General features: G+C 36.7%; 2 protein-coding genes across 2 annotated transcripts; one reads left to right on the top strand and one right to left on the bottom strand.

The window, feature by feature from the left end:
* Nucleotides 1-14,270: 14,270 nt before the first annotated feature.
* Nucleotides 14,271-17,038, top strand: LOC145596081 (elongation factor 1-alpha). The gene is made up of 3 exons (XM_081652512.1): nt 14,271-14,423; nt 15,358-15,839; nt 15,957-17,038. Exons 2-3 carry the CDS (start codon nt 15,378-15,380, stop codon nt 16,836-16,838), a joined length of 1,344 nt encoding a protein of 447 aa, XP_081508638.1. The 5' UTR covers nt 14,271-14,423; nt 15,358-15,377; the 3' UTR covers nt 16,839-17,038.
* A 1,150-nt stretch (nt 17,039-18,188) lies between these two features.
* Nucleotides 18,189-21,263, bottom strand: LOC145596080 (elongation factor 1-alpha). Its single transcript, XM_081652511.1, has 3 exons — nt 21,117-21,263; nt 19,445-19,927; nt 18,189-19,369 (listed from the first exon to the last, which is right to left on the bottom strand). Exons 2-3 carry the CDS (start codon nt 19,904-19,906, stop codon nt 18,488-18,490), a joined length of 1,344 nt encoding a protein of 447 aa, XP_081508637.1. The 5' UTR covers nt 19,907-19,927; nt 21,117-21,263; the 3' UTR covers nt 18,189-18,487.
* Between the last annotated feature and the right edge of the window lie 763 nt (nt 21,264-22,026).

The following is a 22,026-nucleotide window of genomic DNA, read 5'->3' as shown; positions in this document are numbered from 1 at the left end:
TCTCTCATCTCCTTCTTTCCTCTCTCCTCTTATCACCACCCACAACAACCACTGAAGAGCCGCACAACGATCAACCCATCGAGCAGCCCACACCGAGCACCACCGAACAACAACGAAGCACCAACAACACCTACGAGGCGACACCCACTGCACCGAGCACCACCTTCAATTTTCAGATCTAATTTAATTTTAGGTAAGAATTTAGATCTAGATTAATTTTTTTCCAAATTTCATCTTTTTTAAACTGTTAGGTTATGTTTGATTGCTTTTAATTGGTTAGATTTATGGTTTATTCAATTTTTTGAGTTGAAATTTGGTTAGGGTTTGTGGACTCCAATTGAAGGCTGCGATTTTGTGGGCTCTTAGGTGCGGTGGAGGTGCGAAAGCCAGCGATGGTGGGCAGAGATGGTGGTTCAGGTGTTGCGCTGCGACCGGAGCTGCGTCGGCGGCTGGGTAGTGTAGGGAATATTTCAAGCATCATGATCCCAAACTTGAACCCCACTGTGATCATACATTTAAGTATGGCGGCGTTCCAAAGGGAAGGAAAAGAGAGCAAAAGAGTCGCCAACAAGTTTTAGGAACTTGTAAACCCAAAAGACAATCCAAAAGGACCATCAACTCCATAAGGTCTTGAACCAAACAGGGTCCGGGGATGAGGGTACGAATCCAATCTACAAAAGAAAGGGTCCGCCCTATAAAATAGGCCTCTACTTTGTTCTGCTCGTATTCATGCGCGCTTTTCGAATAACATACAAACATTATATTGAACCTACCCTGTTTATCTATGTTGGTTGAAATTAATGCACAAATAAGACTATTATTGGCGATCACTTGAGTTAAAATCACATTAGCCTAAACCAAATTATTAATTATCTTATTAAGCATGATTTCAAGTACAAATTCTCTTTAGCAAGCATAAAAGGTGTGATCAAGCAATAACAATAATATATAAATATCAAGCAACAATGACAATAATAATAATCATAATAATAATCATAACCATGATAAGGCATAATAAAGCTTAATAATAATAGCAAGATCCTAGGCATGATACTAACAAGATTAATAACAAATCCTAGCATGTCACTAAGCAATAAAGATCAAAGCTTTAAACCTAACATGGTACTAACATGCTAACATGATATTAGAAAGAGTAAAAGCATCCTAAACATGACACTAGAAAGCATAAAATAACATCCTAACATGATACTAGGAATCATAAACAACATCCTAACATGATACTAGGAATTAATCAATAATAAACATGCTTTCTACATTGTGAAAGAAATAGAGAGTAAGCTAATCTACTTACTTTGAAGCCTCGTACCTCTTTCTAATAACAAAATACACAAGTTAGTAAACTTCAATGAAAATAATAAAGAATAATTAAATAATTAAATTGAAATCAAATTAAACAAAGTTTTGACTAGATTTGGACCAAACCCTCAGAAATATCAAACTTTGCACGTCAGGGCGAAGGCAACTTTGAACTTGGCTAAGAGATTCTAAGTCTTGTGAATGCGAAATTGTGTTTTAGTAAAAGGTTGGTTTAGAAAGAGAGAGAGAAAATTAAGAATTAAGTAATTCTTGATGAGAGTTGATGAATCAAAACAGAGATTCGAGACCCTATTTATAAGGAAATAGTCCGGAAAAATCACAGAATTTGATAAGGAATAAAACTACACACTGTCGCGAGGCGACAGCCTTGTCGTTTGGCGACAACCTTTATTAGCGTGTGTTTTCCACGCGGAATCCGATCTTTAATCAACTTGATCTACGGAATCCGTACAGAAGATAAAATATGTATTTTTAAGATAATAAAATAATGTTTTATTCCAAATAAAAGTCTATTTTAAAATAAATAATTATTAAATCTAATAATTTTAGAATTAAAAAGAACCTTCTAGAAACTTCTAGAAAATTATAATTAATCCTAATAATTTTAGGAATAATAATTAACATTGGGCCCTCCTCTAGATCATTGGGCCGTATGTAAATAATTAACCGGACCCAGTTTAGCATTTTGGCCATAACTTCCTCAATATTCATCGGAATTGGGCTTATAATATATTGTTGAAAAGGTCTTTTCGAGCCCCATCCAACTACACTATTATTGGACCTTAATTACGGACCAAACTAAACTGGTTTGGCTATTTTCAAATAAATAGAGTTATTTTTAAAAACAGAGAGAATAGAATTTTTAATAAAACTAAACCGCAACACTTGACTTTCAACCACTTTCACCTCATTCGATTATGGTTCGACGTGAAAGGCATTCATCACTGGGTTTGGTTTTGGGGAGACACAAATGGGTGTCTACAGGTAGTGACGAGTTTGTATCGGAGTTGGGCTTAGTTGGGCAGTGACGAGGGTAGCAGGGGATTGCTTTCTGGCTATTAATTTTTTGTAATTTTTTTTTTTTTGATGAAATTGTAATATTACAAAAATTAATTAATGAAAATATTAATGTTTTTACATATATTTTTGTTTGTGTATCAATTTAAGTTAAAAAAACCCAAATTATTTTTTTATAGGCATAATGGGCAGCGGTTTTGGCGCCAAACCGCTGCCCTTTCTTTACAAATGGCAAGCGGTTCAGAACCGCTTGGCATTTAAAAGGCTATTGGCAAGCCCCCAAGAGCATGCGGTTAAAAACCGCTTGCCATTAGAGGGTTTGAACCGCTTGTCATTTAGTTTTTTCTACTAGTGTTGGTTTTTATGTAGGAATGATAGTTATTCTTTTAATTTTAAACCTAAAGGTATGGGTATGAGCCATACCCACCTCCCCCCTTGGGTTTCAAAAACCCATAACTTGGGGGTTTGAGGTATGGGTTTGAAAAATGAAATTTCTAAAAACAAACACAAGGTATGGGTTTTGGTCATTCTAAACTCATACCTTATACCTATTATGCTTGAATTAAACCAAACACCCCCTAAAAGCTTTTTATTTAGGGCTGACAAACAGGTTGGGTTCGGGTCGACCTGTTTACGTAAACGGGTCAGGACCCCCCCAACCTAAATCCAACCTAGTTTTAAATGGGTCGACCTGAACCCGACCCGTCTTAACCTGATTTTTTTTTTAAAAAAAAAGAAATAAATAAATAAAAACCTGTATGCTCTGAATTTGTAATTTCCTTAACCTGGAATTTATTTATCCTGTAATTTTACTAATCTGACTAATTTCAACAACATAATTCAATTATATATCATATGGCCATTGCCACTTCAAAAGTAAAGAAAATCCTGCTGCATTGTTCATAAGTCCAAAATACATAATTACAAGAGTTACATGTCCAAAATACTTCCAAGTAGGCAAATAAAAGTTCAACTAGAAAACTAAAAACATGTCCATAATCAAGTCTGACTTGCCATGGCTGCTGCTGGACTTTGAGGTGCGCTTTCCGGAGGGCTTGGTGTATCACCTGCATCATCGTTGACTTTCATCGCCATAATTTTTCCACAAAGATCTTGCAATTGAGGATCCATATTAGCTACAACCAAAAAAATACATACAAAATTAATTTCAGCCTTAAGCATAAATAAAATAGTACACAAAAGAAACAGATAAATGTAGTTATTAATACATAAACTATTTTCATACCTTCACCGAATGTCCAGTCTTTAAGGCATATTATAGCTTCTGCTGTGTTTGGTTTCAACGAGCTTTTATAACAATCCAAAACTCGACCACGGTAGATTCTGAAGCTACGGTTGAAATAGGGATTGCAAGGATGTCCCTTGCCATCTTTGAAAGAATTGGATACCTCACAGCATTTGTTTTCTAATGATATAGAATATTTATGTTGGTTGTACGAGGAATCAATGGCTCTTCCAAGTACATTTGCAAGTCAGATTTAGCAGCAACATGTGATTTGCTAGAAGTGAAGTTATCAAAGTCTTAAAAGATGTTCAAAAAAAAATTACAATAAAGCATATAAAAAACAGAATTAAAAAAGGTAATTATCAAACAAAAAGTGAAGTTTTAGAGTTACCATCATAAAAGAATCAGATGCCACATCAACCTGCCTTCATTAGGCTGTCTAGAAGAAGAACGTCGCCTTGTTGATGATGTTGTTGTGGAAAACTCAGTCACATAAGCACCATACAAATAATCCAACCTTTCCTTGAACTTAACCAACTCATTAGAACCCTCTATTTCCCCATACACCTTCTTAAAAGCCCACTCCACAAACTCATACTTAAATCGAGGGTCTAAAACAACAGCCACAGACATAATTATGCTAAAGTTGGTCCAATATTTAGCAAATTTCTCATTCATTCTTACTGCCATCTTATGCATGAAGTTATCAAAATTTCAAGTTCCTCTTTTAAGAGTAAACGGATTTTCAACACATTTGGGAAGTATACATTAGCGGTAGGATAATTAGTACCCGAAAAAACATTTGTCACATCAAAAAAGACCTTCAAAAATCTGAATAACTTCTCTACTCTCCCCCAATCCTCATTTGTTGGACAATGAACATAATTTGCATCAACCTTTTGAAAATGAAGAAAAGCCTTTTTGTAGTACAAAACATTCTCTAACATCAAATAGGTTGAATTCCATCTAGTAGGGACATCTTGTCTCAATCCTCTACTTGAATCTAATTCAACATGTGCCACACAAGTAAAAAAAGCTACTTCCTAGCCTGAGAACCTTTACAATACTTCACAGTTTCTCTCACCTTAATAACAGCCTCATTAATTTCTTTTAACCCATCTTGCACAATCAAGTTTAGGATATGTGCATAACACCTCACATGGAAAAATCCCCCCCACATACCAAATCAAGTTCATTTTTAATTACATCAGCAAACACATCATTAGAGGAAGCATTATCAAGAGTAATACACATGATTTTCTTTTGGATACCCCACTCTTTAAGCAAATCATAAACATGGTCAGACATATGGACACCGGTGTGAGGTGGAGGCAAAAAACGAAAATTCGGAATTTTTTTTTTTTGCAAATTCCATTGATTATTAACAAAATGGGCAGTCAAAGACATGTAACCATCAGTAGTAATTGAAGTCCATCAATCAGATGTAAGAGAAATCCTACCCCTAACAACACTAAACTCCTCCTTAAGTTTCTCTTTTTCCCTCTTAAACATTTTCAGAACATCAGCCTTCAAAGTATTTCGAGACACAAGTTTAACTTCAAGATTTATGTAATTAATCAACTTCCTAATAGCACTATATTCAGCAAATTGAAAAGGCAAATCATGTTTCACAACAGCAATAGACAACATCTCACGAACAATATCATAATCAATAGTAGGAAGCCTATTCATCATAGAACCAGACCTGCTTGAATCAATAATCATCTGACCTGCATCTTTAAAGGTCCTTTTTTTTACATTTCTTAATGTGGAGTTTCAAATTACTAGTTCCTTGCCTACTTTCAGCATTATATTTCTGGCCACATTTCTTACACTTGCAAATGATATTATCTTGTTCATCGGGTTCGTCAAGAAATTCAAAATTTGCCCACACATCTGAAGTGAGCTTTCGTTGGCGCTTGAAATGAATGCCGGGCTTAGTCAGCGAGGTGCCGTTAGAGTTTTTCTTCTTTGATTCCGTTTGATGAGAATCGGTAACTTCATCATCTGATTCAAAATCCGGAAGATCAATGGGTTCAACAGGATTAGGGCTATCAGCCATCTGTGATTAGGAATAAATTAAATAAAGAATCAATTAAAATAAATTCGGATTAAAAGAAGTAAATTGAAAAATTTAGATTAAAATTGCATACACATAATAACAAATAAACTTGAATCAGATCTTTTCAAACAAAAAAACGAAATTAAATCAGATGAAATTCAAAAACTCAAATCGCAAACAAGTTAAGATGACATTAAAGAATTTAAACGCCTAAATACAAAGCAAAGTTAAGTAAAGTGAATAGATTGGCAAGTAAATTACCTTAGACAATGTGGAGATGAAGATTCACTAGCAAATTAGAGTGTAAAATTAGGGATTTTCGATGAAAAAAATGAAAAACAAGAGGAGAAGAGAGAGGAAAGGCTGGAAATTGGAAAGAGAGAGGAGAGAAAAAGAGAATGAGGTGAAACACTGAAGCAGAGTGAATGAGGGTGTAAAATTAGCTATGGTTTTTTTCTTTTTTGTCCTTTGATTAATTGGGCTTGGCCCATATTTAAAAATTAGGGTATGTAAACTTATGGCTGATAGCAGGTTAGGCGGGTTGGGTTCGGGTTGACCCGACCTGAAACTGACCCGATTACTTAAACGGGTTTAGGCGGGTTGGTTTCGGGTTGAGATTTTCAACCTGAACCCGACCCGTTTAACTTCAGGTCGGGTTTTGTTTAACCCAATTACATAAATGGGTTGAAAATCCATCTCGAAACCCATTTATTTCGGGTTGGGTTCAGGTCGGGTTGTCGAGTCGGGTCAGCTTTTGCCAGCCCTATTTTTATTTGTCAGAGTCAAAGATTACTTATTTAATGGGTCCTCGATTAGTCAAGGGTTACTTATTCTGGAATTACTCATTCGGTTAGCGCATTTTCTGTATAAGAGTAACTCTTGGGACTGATTATCCCCTTAATAAGTAACCCCGGTCACATATAAAAATTTGCTTATGGCTTTAGTTCTTTGGCTTAATTCAAACTTTCAAAGGTAAGTAGGCTAATTTTATAGGTTTTATTTTTTTCATATATTACATGTGTTTATTTTTGGGCCTTTATATTTAAATTAAGTTTCCATTTTCTGTTATAACACTTACAAAACAATTAAAAAATAGTTGAATGAGTGCATAACATCGCTTAACAATCACTTGATTTATACAGGACAATAACACAATACAACCCCTTTTCCATATTGGAATATATATGTCTCCACTATGAAGACTTTAACAAAATCTGAAACTGTCAAAACAAGAGTTGTAATCAAATCTTGCGTCATCATTCCACACAAAGCTTCCACTCTTCGATAATTCATGCAGTGGTTTACAAATCGACGCGAAGCATATCCCTAAACAAATTTCCTGTAATATCCTATAAGACCTAAAAAATTTCTCAATTCTTTCACCGTCAAAGGAACATGCCAATCAACTACAACCTTGATTTTTCTAGGATCACTCTCTACCCCGGGCCTTTTGCACAAATAAAATGACCTAGATATTCCACCTTGTCAATTACAAAACTACATTTGCTTTCTTTGATGAACATAGAATTCTTTCTCATTAACTTAATTATTTTATTCTAATTGTTGCCAATGCTCCACCATGGTCTTGTTATACACCAAATAATCATTAAAGAATATTAATACACAATTTCTCAAGAGTGGTTTAAATACTTGATTCATCCATGAAAAGCAACTGGAGCAATAGTCAAGTCAAAAGGCATAACTAAAAATTCATAATGCCCAGTGTGAGTCTTAAAAGTTGTTTTATGAACATCTTCCTCATGCACTCTCAATTGATGATAATCTGCCCTTAAATCCAACTTGTAGCTCCAATAAGCTCATCAATCAGTTCTTCCAGAACAAGAATTGAGAACTTGTCTTCGACATTTCTTTTATTCAATTCTCTATAATCTACACACAACCTCCAAGTTCCATCCTTCTTTCCCACCAAAACTACGGGAAAAGTAGACCAGGTTATTGGGCGGGTCGGTGATAGGGTCGATGTGGGTCAGTTGCGGGTCGAGTCAAAGAGGGCCACATTTTTTAGGGTCAATATTGGGTCGGGCCAATGCGGGTCGCGGGTCAATAGGCGGGCTTACAAAATATCAATTAAAATAAATATTAGACAAAATCATTACTAAGTATGTATGAATACAAATTTATCTATGCAATTATTTTTACATTATATATTTTCTTTATCAATTAAATTAGAAAAAACAATATAGCCCTATATTGTCCTTACCCAATAAGGACCCTGTTCATTAAAGGCGCTGTCCATTAAAAGCCCTTTAAGCTTGACCTTGATCCTATTATCATTTGGCTACCCTACCCAATAACTGTAGGAGTTTATAGGTACTACGTAGCGGAAATAACATGAATCATATTCATAAAGCACCTAAACCAAGAATCGCATGCACAACACACAAGACACATAATCATACCTTTGAAACGTGAATTCCACGAAGCTATTCGACAGGCAAATCAGGGAGAGAATAGAGCCCCAAGTGTTGCTCCTCTACTTAGTCCACGAGATTCGAACGAGCCGTCCACCAATACTAGATTGGTCGAGTGATTGAGGAAAACCGCGATCACCACCTTTATGGACAACCGACCACCGCACGAACCACCACCACGAGACACCGTGAGAGAGAGGAGTATAAGAGAGGTTGGGTTTCGTGTTTGCTAATTCGGGTTTGATCAAAATATTAGTTAATTGCTTTCATACTTGCAAACCTAGGCACCTAGTCTATTTATAATCTCATTATAATTAGACTAGTGCACGAAGCCCAAAACCTCTCTTAATCCCCTACATGGCCGGCCACCTAGAGTGATGAGGCCCATGATGGGCCTCATCCTCTAATGCTCGATCTAGCCCCTTTGTGTGACCTTATATGATCCGTCCAATTGGGCTTTGGCCTATTTTACTAGTCCAAAGATCGTAAGTACCTCTAGTTATGGCAAAACGATGACCCAAAAGTCCGGACTTAATTATCTCCATAATTTGATCCAATTATATATCTAGTAATTGCACACGACGAAGACATAACTCCTTCAATAGCCACCTCTAGGGAGAAGCAAATGGACTACTGCTATTCTGAACAATTCCCCTATCATAAAACCTTGCACTTACTATGTATGCTCAATGATATCCCTTTGTTCAAAACCCCCTTATGCCACCGGTTTTAAACCGCTGGGCATTTGAGAGGTGGCAATACTCTACTAAAAAGCCACCGGCTCAAAACCGGTGGCAAAAACAAGTATTGCCACTTAAATTTTTGCCACTGGTTAACCGGTGGCAATATCACTTCGCGCTTTTTTTTTGTATTAATTATTTTTGCCACCGGTTAACCGGTGGCAATAACATGTATATATAATTTTTTTTTGTTTTCTTTTTTCACTTGAAATATAATCAGAGTTAATATGAGTTCAATTTTTTTTTGTATTTGCTTTTTTCACTTGAAATATAAGTAACTCAGCATCAAAATCAACTGAACTTGAAAATGAAATATAATCAGAAATATATTTATCATAATATTGTTATTCTACAATACCAAAAAAAATAAAATAAAATAAATTACAATATCAAAATAAAAAAATAAAAAAAAATTACAACATCAAAATCAAACAGAAAAAATTGAAATAAATAATCCCACCTTTCGTCGATCTGCTCAAAACGATCTAACCTTTGCGTATTCTGGGAACGAACCCACCTTTGCCCTCTATTTACTCAAAATGAGCCTTTTTACTTATGACCTATTGAACCGGTTATTTATTTTTTTCTCTTTTTTTAAAAAAAATCTTTCTCCTCCACCTCACCACCCTCTTCCCACCTGCATTCCTTGCCACCACCAACACTACCATCCCCGCTCCTCAAACCACTCCTCACCACAACCAAAGCCACCGCACCACCTTCTCAGCAACAATACACCACCAAATAATAGCATCGACCACCACCGTCACCTTTCATCTCCGACCACCATCAACCTGAATTAATCACAACACCCTAAAATAGAGGAGCCACCTTAAACCAACCCTTGCTCGACCACTTTAAACCAAACACCCCTACCCTTGAAACATCCCTAAAACCTAAACCCCCTATTACCGAAACCATCCTCACTAGCATTTGCGCCCCACCCAATTGAAATCACTAAGCTATTAACGCATCACTTGATTTCCTATGGTTATTAAACGACGCCAGAAATTCATCCCTATTTTGATGGTTTAATTGCTTCCTAGCAAAATAGTTGTTGTGATTTTGATGGTATTTGTTGCGGCTTCTAGCCTGCTAGGTGCGGTAGTTGGAGGTCGGTGTGGGGCTGCTGGTTGTGGTCGAGGCTTAGTGATTGTTGGGGTTGTATGGCTTTGGTGATTTCTAGTGGTGGCTTGGTGGCAAGCTGTTGCTAGATGCGTGGTGATCTGATGGGCGGCTGCCGGAAGCGGTGGTCGATGTGGGACTGCTGGTTGTGGTTAATTGGTCAAGGCTCGGTGGCTGAGCAGCTTTGTTGATTTCTGGAGATGGGTCGGCCGGCGGGAAAGGGGTAGCTATGGTGGTGGTGGGGGCTGAGTCAGGAGGAAGGAAGTGGCTTTTTTTTAATTATTTAAGCTATTAACCAATTAGAAGGTGACACATGGCAAGTCACCTTCTAAAACCATTTACCAAATTATAAAACCGGTCATAGGCTTGTTTTGAGAAAATAGGGGGCAAAGGTTGGCTTGTTCCCAAAATACTCAAAGGTTGGCTTGTTTTGAGCAGGTTGAGCAAATGTGGGATTATTCTTTATTTTCAATTTTTCCAATCAAAAATTACAACATCAAAATCTTGATTCTTCTATGTGGAGTCATAAACTAATATCTGCATCAATTAAAACACCAAAATTAATTAATCTCACAATATGCATGCGAAAAAAAATTAAAAAAAAACATACAGAAAACTCATGCAAGCTTCGAAATTAATAAACCCAGAAAAATAAAGAAATCTTAAAAGTGCATGTGGTATCTAATTACTATGAGATATGGAAGACAAAGAAAGGTGACCGAAAGATAAAAAAAAATGGCGTTTTAATAATTGAACCACCAAAATTAACCCACAACCACTAGCAACCAAATTAAACCACAACCACCAGCGTGCAACCAAATACAAGCAACAATTTTGAAATTACAGATCTAACATGAATAAGTGAACCAAAACGCAAAGCTAACCCAGAAAAATTAACCTCAAACCTCCGAATTCCACCAAAAATCTCAAAAAACAAAATAAGAGTGAGATAAAAAAAAAAAGAGAGAATTTACCTAGAATTCCACCAAAAACCCCCGAAATTAGCTTGAATTTGGGTTAAAAGGTTGAATTCGACCACTAAAACTCCAGAGTTTTTATGGTCGAATTTGACCCGAAAACCTTTAATATCATCACGAGGGGAGAGAAAGTGCGAAAAAATGAGGAAATTGTTGTTGATGTCGAAATTTGTGGTGGCGATGTTGCGGTGGTGGTGGTGGATGGCTTTGCGGCAGTGGTGGTGTTGTTGTTGCGGAGATGAAAGAAGATCGAAGGAGAGAGGAGATCGAAAAGAGAGATCGAAGAGAGAAAAAAGGAGAGAAGAGATCGAAAAGAGAGATCGAAGAGGAGATCGAAGGGAAAGAGAAGGAGATCAGACGAGAGGAGAGAGGAGTCAGACGAGAGGAGAGAGAAGGGAGAGGAGGAATGAAGGAGGCAGAGAGAGAAGGAGGTTAGGGTTATGGGTTTATAAAGGGGGGCTTTTGTTTTGTTTGTTTGTTTTTTTTTTTTTAACTTTTGCCACCAGTTCAAAACTGGTGGGATTAATATTTTTCCCACCGGTTCGGTTTGAACCGGTGGCAATACTCTTTCCTTAAAATCCCGCTTATTTTCCCCTTTTTTCCCACCGGTTTTTGAAAATCGGTGGCTATTGCTCGGATTGGTGCCCATCACCATTTTTCTACTAGTGTTGAACTTTTCTTTTAGCAACATCAACTGCTTATTTGAACACTGATCTTGCTTAGTCTGCAAACACTCCATTCCCTGATCCATGGATCTGTCCACCACTTGTAATAAACACTAAGCAGCAGATTCTAAGAGCTAACCTGGTATGGCTTCCTTAATAGCTTTCACGTTCTTTGGTGTAATACCATGCAAAGTATAGAGATTCCCATCCAAGACAAAAATTATATATAGCTTCTTAAAATCCCAAGTTATTTGTCCCAGCAGAGTACTTAGCCATTGAATTCTAAGTACCATATCACAACTTCCCAAAGCTATAACATCATTACCTCTGAAAACTCGACTTTATTCATGACCCACTTTAACTCACTACACTTATGCTGACACACCAGATGGTTACCACCTGCCACTATCACAACTTTCTAACTGACATCCCAGGTTTTTAGCTAGTTCCAACTCCATAAATTTATGAGTACTCCCTAAGTCAAGCAAAATATGTAAAGGTTTTCCTCCCACGTACCATCCCTACTACTCTCATGTTATGGAAATCTTAGTCACTAGAGAGTGCATTCACATAGTTACAAGGTTCAGTTCTCTACATCTCATCTATAGCATATTTCCTCCAATTCTATCAACTCATTATTCTTATAACTTTCAAGAAATTCTACAGTATGTAAACGATTGAGGTTCCTTAAATTGACTTTTATGGTTCTTTTCATTGGGCTGATCACGGTAATAACAAAAACCTTTAGCAATTTTCTCTGCTCTAAAATCTGCTATGATATAGTTATAAATAGGGTATGGAACTCTTACTCTGAGTAGTTTTAGGGACTGTCTGGTTTATAGAAACTAAATCACATACCTTATTAGATGTCGTTACAGACTGATATGAATTTTTAGGTTTTGCAAATTGTGTATAGTTTGTTAACCTGTGACTATATACAAAGGACCCTTAACTCAAAGATTCATCATGTAACCTAGCAAATTAAACTACTTGGGAAATGGTAGCAGGCTTGAAAGCTTTTCAAATGGCTTAACACAGGGTTTAGGACCACTTATAAAACTATCAAGAACATACTTATTAGACCAATACATGACTACCCATCAACATATATCTTGCACTCTCAAAGTTATCTATGTAATCCTCTAATTAACCATCTTGTTGCAAATTACTAAACTGTTCAACAACATTTCAGTTATTTTCTTTAAATCTAGCGTTTAGATCAGTCACAAACTCATTCCAATCAATCACCATAGTTCTCCTATCATACAAGTAATTCATTACCCATGTTTAAGCTTTGTCAATCATATTCAATGAAGCCAAATCGATCAACCCATTGTTTCGACATGAATTTTACACAAACTGAAATACTTGAAGCACTTTTCTTTTACCCAAATTGATTCATTACTACTATCAAACTTAGGAACTTCAATTTTAGAGTTCATGCCTAAAGGCCTGCTCATATTGTTTCTATCTGATATTTATAGGATTTGAACTCTTGGATGAAGATGATAGGGATGAACTAGGACTATCCTCCGAAATAAGACTTTATGCATTTAGCTTGTTGTAAAACGAATAGTTTAATCAATTCATTGAACTTCCCATCAATTTTCCCAAATTGCTCATCCATTTTTTTTGGAAAATTCTACATTCCAAAGTTTCTGGGCGTTCATCCGATTCTCCAAAACCTTAATCCGTTGCCCCATATCTCCCCTTGTAATACCCCTCACGATTGCCGTAAAGAAACTTAATATACTACTCATACCAGCATGCATCTTTCTTTATAAGAGCTCATATACTAAGAATACTTTTCAGTTAAGCGTGCTTGGCTGGGAGTAGTCTTGGCTAGGAGTAGTCGGGTGCCAATTTGGGTCCTTTTAATTGTGACGTTGGGTCAAATTTACCGTCCTCTGGTGCAGGCTCAAGTTATGGTCGTAGAATACCAAGTTCGGTCATTGTCGATTAATATCTGGTCAAATTCGATCCAGGTTACAAATCACTAAATTTACCACTATTTGGGTATAGGTCAAGTGTGTATCTGTATCAAATTTAGATTGGGCTCTCAAGTTTTTATTTATTTGCAACACACCATATTGGTACGCACTTTAAGAAAGACATCAGACTAGATAAATAGACAATTTAATTTACAACATTTTACCACCAATAAGAAGAAAGTGATAAGTTGTTACGAGTACAATTTAAATTTTATAACTTACTCCGCCTGTAAACCTAGTCTACTCACTTCCTCAATTAGCTTGCCAAAAAGGTGTGTTGTAATTACAAAAGAACAAAAGAAGTAGTTTACTTGAGTCGGGTTAAATTAGATCACGTCGAATCGAGTCTTTTTTAATATTTTAGGTCATGCCAATTAATTATGTCCATGCTAGCAAGTTAAATATTGGTTGATTTTTTTTTTTTTTTTCAGATCAGACCAAATCGAGACAATCCGGTCAATTTTTAACACCTCTACAAGAGTATACTCGTATTAAAAAAAGTGTACTCGTATTAAAGAAGTGGTATGTACTCGGTATATCCGCTCGAAAACTAAAATAAATGTGGTCACATACCCGATAATTCGGATCGAAACGAGGGAATCAAACCTCAAAAGGAAGACCCGACTTCAATATTTTAAATTTATTGACGCGAGCCAACAACACAACGTGGTCAGAAGTTTTCCGTTAAACTTCTCTCTTTACACCTCACTATTCACTCTTCTTCAACTTTTAGCTGCACTATAAAACCTCTCTCAAACCCTAACTTTTTTCTTCTCTTCATTTCATTTCTCTCTCTTCTCTTCTGCGGCTAGGGTTTTTCCATTCTTTCTCAGGTTTGCATTTTCTCTCTCCTCTTAATTCTTTCTTTTTTATTCAATTTTATTAGCTTGTTTGTTTTGCAATTGATTTTGTTCTTTGCTTGTGTATTGATTTTGGTTTGACTGTTTTTTGCTTTTTGTTATTTTGAATTTTGGTTGTTGATTTTCTGTAATTTGATTGGTGTTTGGTTTAGATCTGATGAAGTAGATTGATTGATGAATTTTTTCATGTAATGATATTTGATTGTTCGGATTTTAGATTGTTTTATGATTTCTATGCTTTTTTAGTTCATGTTTTGTGGATTAATTGCTTCATTTTTATATAAATTCTCGTATATCAAAGTGATTGGATTGTTGAATTGAAAAATCGGTTGAAATGATATATGATTGATGATTTATAACAGAGTTTTAAGTATTTGGTGTGTTTAGCTGATGAACATGATTTAAAGTTTAAGAATTTCATGGAGTCTGAATCCTGTAATCTTGATTTATTACTTGATCTGAATGCATTGATTACTGATTTTACTTTAAGGTTTAAGAATTTCATGATTTAAGGTTTTATTTTATTATTTTTTAGTGTGAAATAACTTGTATATGTCTGCCAGTACTGCAAACATTAGGCCTATTGACCAGAAACCTGTGGAAGATAAAGTACTATCTAATGTCTGTTGGTAGTTTTGAATAAATGATATTGATATAAGAATGGTTGTGAAGTGACCTTTGTTTTGTTTTGATATCCTTTTACCTGTGAGGAGGCTTGCTGAATAGCTCATATGAAATTGCATGCTATATTGGTGTGATGGAAGTTGTGAATATCAGAATGTGTATCACAATATTGTAAATATTAGATGCATAGTGATTGAACTTGAGGTGTCAGCTGTGGAGTGTCCTTTATTTCGTTTTGATGCGATGTGGTTGATTGTTAACTCAATGATCTTTGATTTTTCAGTTAATACTCTGTAAGTCAATATGGGTAAGGAAAAGATTCATATCAGTTTGGTGGTCATTGGCCACGTCGACTCTGGAAAGTCGACCACCACTGGTCACTTGATCTACAAGCTTGGTGGTATTGACAAGCGTGTGATCGAGAGATTCGAGAAGGAAGCTGCTGAGATGAACAAGAGGTCCTTCAAGTACGCATGGGTGCTCGACAAACTTAAGGCCGAGCGTGAGCGTGGTATTACCATTGATATTGCCTTGTGGAAGTTTGAGACCAACAAGTACTACTGTACCGTCATTGATGCCCCCGGACATCGTGACTTTATCAAGAACATGATTACTGGTACCTCCCAGGCTGATTGTGCTATCCTCATTATTGACTCTACCACTGGAGGTTTTGAGGCTGGTATCTCCAAGGATGGTCAGACCCGTGAGCACGCTCTTCTTGCCTTCACCCTTGGTGTCAAGCAAATGATCTGTTGTTGTAACAAGGTATAATCTGAAACTGTTTCGTATAGCTGCAGTATGTTTAGTCCTCTGATATCTGTTGGAGTTTGTTTTGGTTTTCCTTGTTTGTGCTATTCTAATCATGTCCTGTTTCTGAAATAGATGGATGCCACCACCCCCAAGTACTCAAAGGGTAGGTACGAAGAAATCGTCAAGGAAGTCTCCTCATACCTCAAGAAGGTTGGTTACAACCCAGACAAAATCCCATTCGTTCCCATCTCCGGGTTTGAGGGTGACAACATGATTGAGAGGTCCACCAACCTTGACTGGTACAAGGGACCAACCCTTCTTGAGGCTCTTGACTTGATCAACGAGCCAAAGAGGCCCTCAGACAAGCCCCTCCGTCTTCCACTTCAGGATGTGTACAAGATTGGAGGTATTGGAACGGTGCCAGTGGGACGTGTTGAGACTGGTGTGTTGAAGCCTGGTATGCTTGTTACCTTCGGTCCCACTGGACTGACCACTGAAGTTAAGTCAGTTGAGATGCACCATGAGTCCCTTCCAGAGGCTCTTCCCGGTGACAACGTTGGGTTCAATGTTAAGAATGTTGCTGTCAAGGATCTCAAGCGTGGTTTCGTTGCTTCTGACTCCAAGAATGACCCTGCTAAGGAGGCTGCTAACTTCACTGCCCAGGTCATCATCATGAACCACCCGGGACAAATCGGAAACGGTTATGCCCCAGTGTTGGATTGCCACACTTCTCACATTGCTGTTAAGTTTGCTGAGCTCGTTACCAAGATCGACAGGCGTTCAGGTAAGGAGATTGAGAAGGAGCCTAAGTTCTTGAAGAATGGTGACGCCGGTATGGTTAAGATGATTCCCACCAAGCCTATGGTGGTGGAGACTTTCGCAGAGTACCCACCCCTTGGTCGTTTTGCCGTGAGGGACATGAGGCAGACTGTTGCCGTTGGTGTCATCAAGAATGTTGAGAAGAAGGATCCAACTGGAGCCAAGGTTACCAAGGCTGCCTTGAAGAAGAAATAGGCTGTTTGGGCTGTCTGTTTTTGATATTTGAAGGATTTCAATGAGCTTTTAAAATTGACCAGTATAAAGACTGAATTTTGGCATTTGACAATCGAGGTTCTGCAATTGTATCGTTTTTAGTTGTAGTGTCATGACTGTTGTATGGTGCTGATTATCTGAATTATGTGCTGATTGACATCGACAAATGTTTTCCTTTGAAATTTATTTGCCTTCAAAATTCTCCTAGTTGATTCAATCCTTGAGCAGCTGTTGTTTAGCCTGTGTGCTTGTGTATATCATTTGCTCGTGTTGGGAGTGTATTTGCAGGAATTTGTTGATCCAAGTTATTAATCTGATTGGAGCTCTATTTGGACATGATGAATCAGGTTACCCTGAAGACTAAATCGTTTACTTTGGTTCAAGGGTTTTAATACTAACAATGAGCTTACTACTTTACTTTGCGTTATACTAAGACCCATGCTATTCCAGTTAAAACTTAAAAACTACAGCTTTTTTTTTTATACTAATACTCGTGCTATTACTGTTATATGTTGAAATTTTATTAAAAGAAATAATATGGAGTATCATGTTATTAAAAGAAACTCATCTAATTTACATCTGAGGCTTAAAAATATTTTCTCCTTGTGACAAAATTAATAATACTAGTTAAATAATTGAAGCAATGTGAGTCTCCACTAAAATTGAAAAAGACTAAAACAAATATTCAGAGGAGGGCAAACACGCAGTATTTGTAGAGGATGTTTAATCCTCTTGAGGTAATATTTTGCTAATCATTTCTTTTGGGTTAAATACTTTGATATGATACAAGAAGTACGTAGTGTATAAATATATTTATGTTGATTCGGGTTTTGTTTCAATTAATTTTGCCGTTTTTGTGATGATTCAGGGTACAGGGAACCGGAGTCTGGCTTGGCATTGCAGGAAGTTTGCTCATCAATTCTGCAGGAATTTTGTGAATCTGGAGGATTTGAAGATGAATGAAGTGCATCAAGATTAGAGTATTTGTTGAGATGTTTAATCCTCTGCTTTTTAAATTTAGGCCTAATTGGAACTCCGTATTTACTAACGAGTACTTAACTAATAGCTATGAATCTATGTTGTGATCTTGTTTCGACTCTTGTTTGTTATAAAGAATTAATTGAAACCATTTTGTGCATCTTTTATATGCGGAATCATGTTAGTAGTAGAAAATCAGTAATAGACTGTTATAAAGGCTTTCGGTTTGCAGTCTGCATCTCCTTAGGTTATTCGGAGTCTAAACGTTCAAGGTTTTAACATGAAGAGCTGATGTTACTTCACAGTTGAGCCATTTTATGTAAGACAATATATAATTATATATCGCAATCATAATAGCAGGAAACATAGTTCCATTCACACTCAAATTTGTTATGGATTACCCTGTGTAAGAGGATATCCTATTGTTTTCCACGCAAACATAGGTATTAAATATGAAAAAAAGACTAGCATTGCAGATCAAAACCTTACCACCGACGATCAAGCACCCAATTCTGTGAATAGGTGTTTGATGTTGGTGATGAGACTACTCTACAATCAACAAAATAAAGACCAAAGCAAAGCACATAAACACTACTAACTGAGATTATCAAGTCTCTACAGAAATCATATACCGCGAATAATGCAGGCATTGTTCATTTCTTCTTGAGGGCAGCCTTGGTGACCTTGGCACCAGTTGGGTCTTTCTTATCAACACTCTTAATGACACCAACAGCAACAGTCTGCCTCATGTCCCTCACAGCAAAACGACCGAGTGGGGAGTAATCTGCAAAAGTCTCCACCACCATGGGCTTGGTGGGAATCATCTTCACCATGCCAGCATCACCATTCTTCAAGAACTTAGGCTCTTTCTCGAGCTCCTTTCCAGATCGCCTGTCAATCTTGGTCAGAAGCTCAGAAAACTTGACAGCAATGTGAGAGGTGTGGCAGTCCAACACTGGAGCATAGCCATTTCCGATTTGTCCAGGGTGGTTCATGATAATGACCTGTGCAGTAAAGCTAGCTGCCCCTTTAGCAGGGTCGTTCTTGGAGTCAGAAGCAACATAACCACGCTTGAGATCCTTGACAGACACGTTCTTAACATTGAAACCAACATTGTCACCAGGAAGAGCCTCTGGAAGAGACTCATGGTGCATTTCAACAGATTTAACCTCAGTGGTCAGTCCAGTAGGACCGAAAGTAACAACCATATTGGGCTTCAGGACACCAGTCTCAACACGCCCTACAGGCACAGTTCCAATACCTCCAATCTTGTAAACATCCTGAAGTGGGAGACGGAGAGGCTTGTCTGAGGGTCTTTTTGGCTCGTTGATCAAGTCTAGAGCCTCGAGGAGGGTTGGCCCCTTGTACCAGTCCAGGTTGGTGGACCTCTCAATCATATTGTCACCCTCAAACCCAGAGATAGGAACAAATGGAATTTTATCAGGGTTGTAACCAACCTTCTTGAGGTACGAAGAGACTTCCTTGACAATTTCATCATACCTAGCCTTTGAGTACTTAGGGGTGGTGGCATCCATCTGTCACAGGAAACAAACCAAAAGTCAGAATCAACCAATCCTGATATCAAAGTACATGATCGTTAATATTCATACCTTGTTACAGCAGCAAATCATCTGCCTGACACCAAGGGTGAAGGCAAGAAGGGCGTGCTCACGAGTCTGACCATCCTTGGAGATACCAGCCTCGAAACCTCCAGTGGTGGAGTCAATAATGAGGATAGCACAATCAGCCTGGGAGGTACCAGTAATCATGTTCTTGATAAAGTCACGATGTCCAGGGGCATCGATGACAGTACAGTAGTACTTGTTGGTCTCAAACTTCCACAAGGCGATATCAATGGTAATACCACGCTCACGCTCGGCCTTAAGTTTGTCGAGCACCCATGCGTACTTGAAGGACCTCTTGTTCATCTCAGCAGCTTCCTTCTCGAATCTCTCGATCACACGCTTGTCAATACCTCCAAGCTTGTAGATCAAGTGACCAGTGGTGGTCGACTTTCCAGAGTCGACGTGGCCAATGACCACCAAACTGATATGAATCTTCTCCTTACCCATAATGACTTAGGAACTGTCAAGCTGCAGTTACAAAACAGTGAGTTAGAATGCAACGAAATCAACAAGTGAACCCTCTGGGCTATCAACCTATCACAACTACTTCTTGACCTTCCCTCATCGCAGAAAGAACCAAAAATTTCTCTACCATCCTTCAAATCCATAAATCATCAATTTTACAACGAAATTTTACATATATGGAAATTAATCCCTCAAGTTAGAGAACACCTTTTACACCTTAGAATGGTTTTGGTTACTACACAAGTATATTGTTCATTCCAACAGGTTTACAAACATATAGTCAGCAATAACTAAACATCAAGAGTACATATTTAAAGCCAATTTTACCAAAACATAATCACTCATCATAAAGATATAGATATAGATATAGCCAGGACGATAATTGTCTTGCAAAAACAATCAAAACACGAAGAACTTTTATAGATAGAGAGATTAGCTAGCTAAAATGACTATTTATTTTTTACAATCATACTATATTGCTGTTTAAATCAAAATTTTCAACTTAAGTGAGTTCATATACTCAACAGTTCAATAAAATTTACCAACTTAAGTGAGTATAACTTAAATGTACATATCAGGAGCCAATTTCCAAATTTATCAAAAACATAATCACACATCATATAACCAGTTCAGTTCCACAATATTGAAAATTAAGTTGACCAGACATAAGGATTGTTGGCTTAAAAAAGAAAAAACATCAGGATTGTTAATTACTCCCTCCGTCTCTAATAATTCTTGCTTTGATGGTGATTGTCTCGCTAAAACAGTCAACACAGGAAGAACTTTTAGAAACGGAAAGTAGTAGTTAGCTAAAAATTCTAGAATGACAATATTTTTTACAATCACACTGTTTAAACCAAAATTATCAACTAAAGACTAAAGTAAGTACAAAGTTACAAACTCAGAAGTAAACCTATGTAATTAATAATAATAAAAAAAAAATCAAAAACCAAAACAACATGAAATTGTCCATAAAAAAGAGGATCATGCATAATCAACGATCAAAACATATCAAAATTTAAATCAACAGACGATTCTGAAAAGCATAAACAGATTTAAATCAACTAATACAAACAAATCAAATCAAACATGATCAAAATTCGTCAAAATAAAATCAAACACGATCAAAATCATAAACAAAAACAAATAATTGAACTAATAGAATTAAAGAATAAGTGAATAGTAGAATGACCTTAGAGGAAGCGCAGAGGAAAGAGAAAAGAGGGGAACAACAAAAGAACAATTGAACAAAAAAAATGTGGAAACGATGATTATAAAGAATAGAGTGGGTACTAAGTGAGTAGTGACCTTTCAATATCAAAACCTAAAAAACAATAAAATGATGGAAATTTTGTGAATCCAGATTTTTTTTATAATGTTGTGAAAATGACTAGTTTTGATTTTTTTTTTTTTTTTACGTACGGTGTAGAGTATGATGTTCATTTTAGCTTGACTTGGTCATCTCGAATATCGAGGATGGTTTAGTGGAGATTTTTCGCCAATCAGTTTTTAGTTGTCTTTCTTTGAATAATAAGCCGGGTAAAGTGGGATTTATAAGACAAACTTAAATCTTACTCGTAGTTGTTTTTGTTAAGGTTGTTTTGTTAATACATTCTAGAACAAAACTCAACTTTTGTTGATTACTGATTAGTTATCGATTGCCTTTCTTTGGGTGTGTTTGATTTGTATAAAATCTCTGTACTACCTCCGTAACAAAGGTTTTGACACGATCGAACTTTTAATGTGATGAAAAGAAAGATGGAGATATAATGATGTATGACAACTTTAAAAGAAAAGAAAATATTTATTGCACATAATGTATAGTAAGGGCCTGTTCATATTTACTGAATTGAGCTGAACTGAATTGAACTGAACTGATTGGAACTGAACTGAACTGATTGGAACTGAACTGAACTGAACTGAACTGATAGGAGCTGAACTGAACTGAAATTAAGTAAATGTGAACAGGCCATAAGTTAGTAACCATTTTTAATACTTGTACTTACTCCGTTTTTTAGTTGCTACACTTTTCTATTTTAGAAATTTTTATTAGTTACAACACTTTCCATTTTTGACATTCTTTTCTCTCCATCTCTCTGCTA

Source organism: Chenopodium album, chromosome 19 (genome assembly GCF_948465745.1).
Source record: "Chenopodium album chromosome 19, dcCheAlbu1.1, whole genome shotgun sequence".
Lineage (NCBI taxonomy): Eukaryota > Viridiplantae > Streptophyta > Magnoliopsida > Caryophyllales > Amaranthaceae > Chenopodium > Chenopodium album.
The sequence above is the reverse complement of the archived record's forward strand: the minus strand, read 5'-3'. Positions and strand labels throughout refer to the sequence as shown.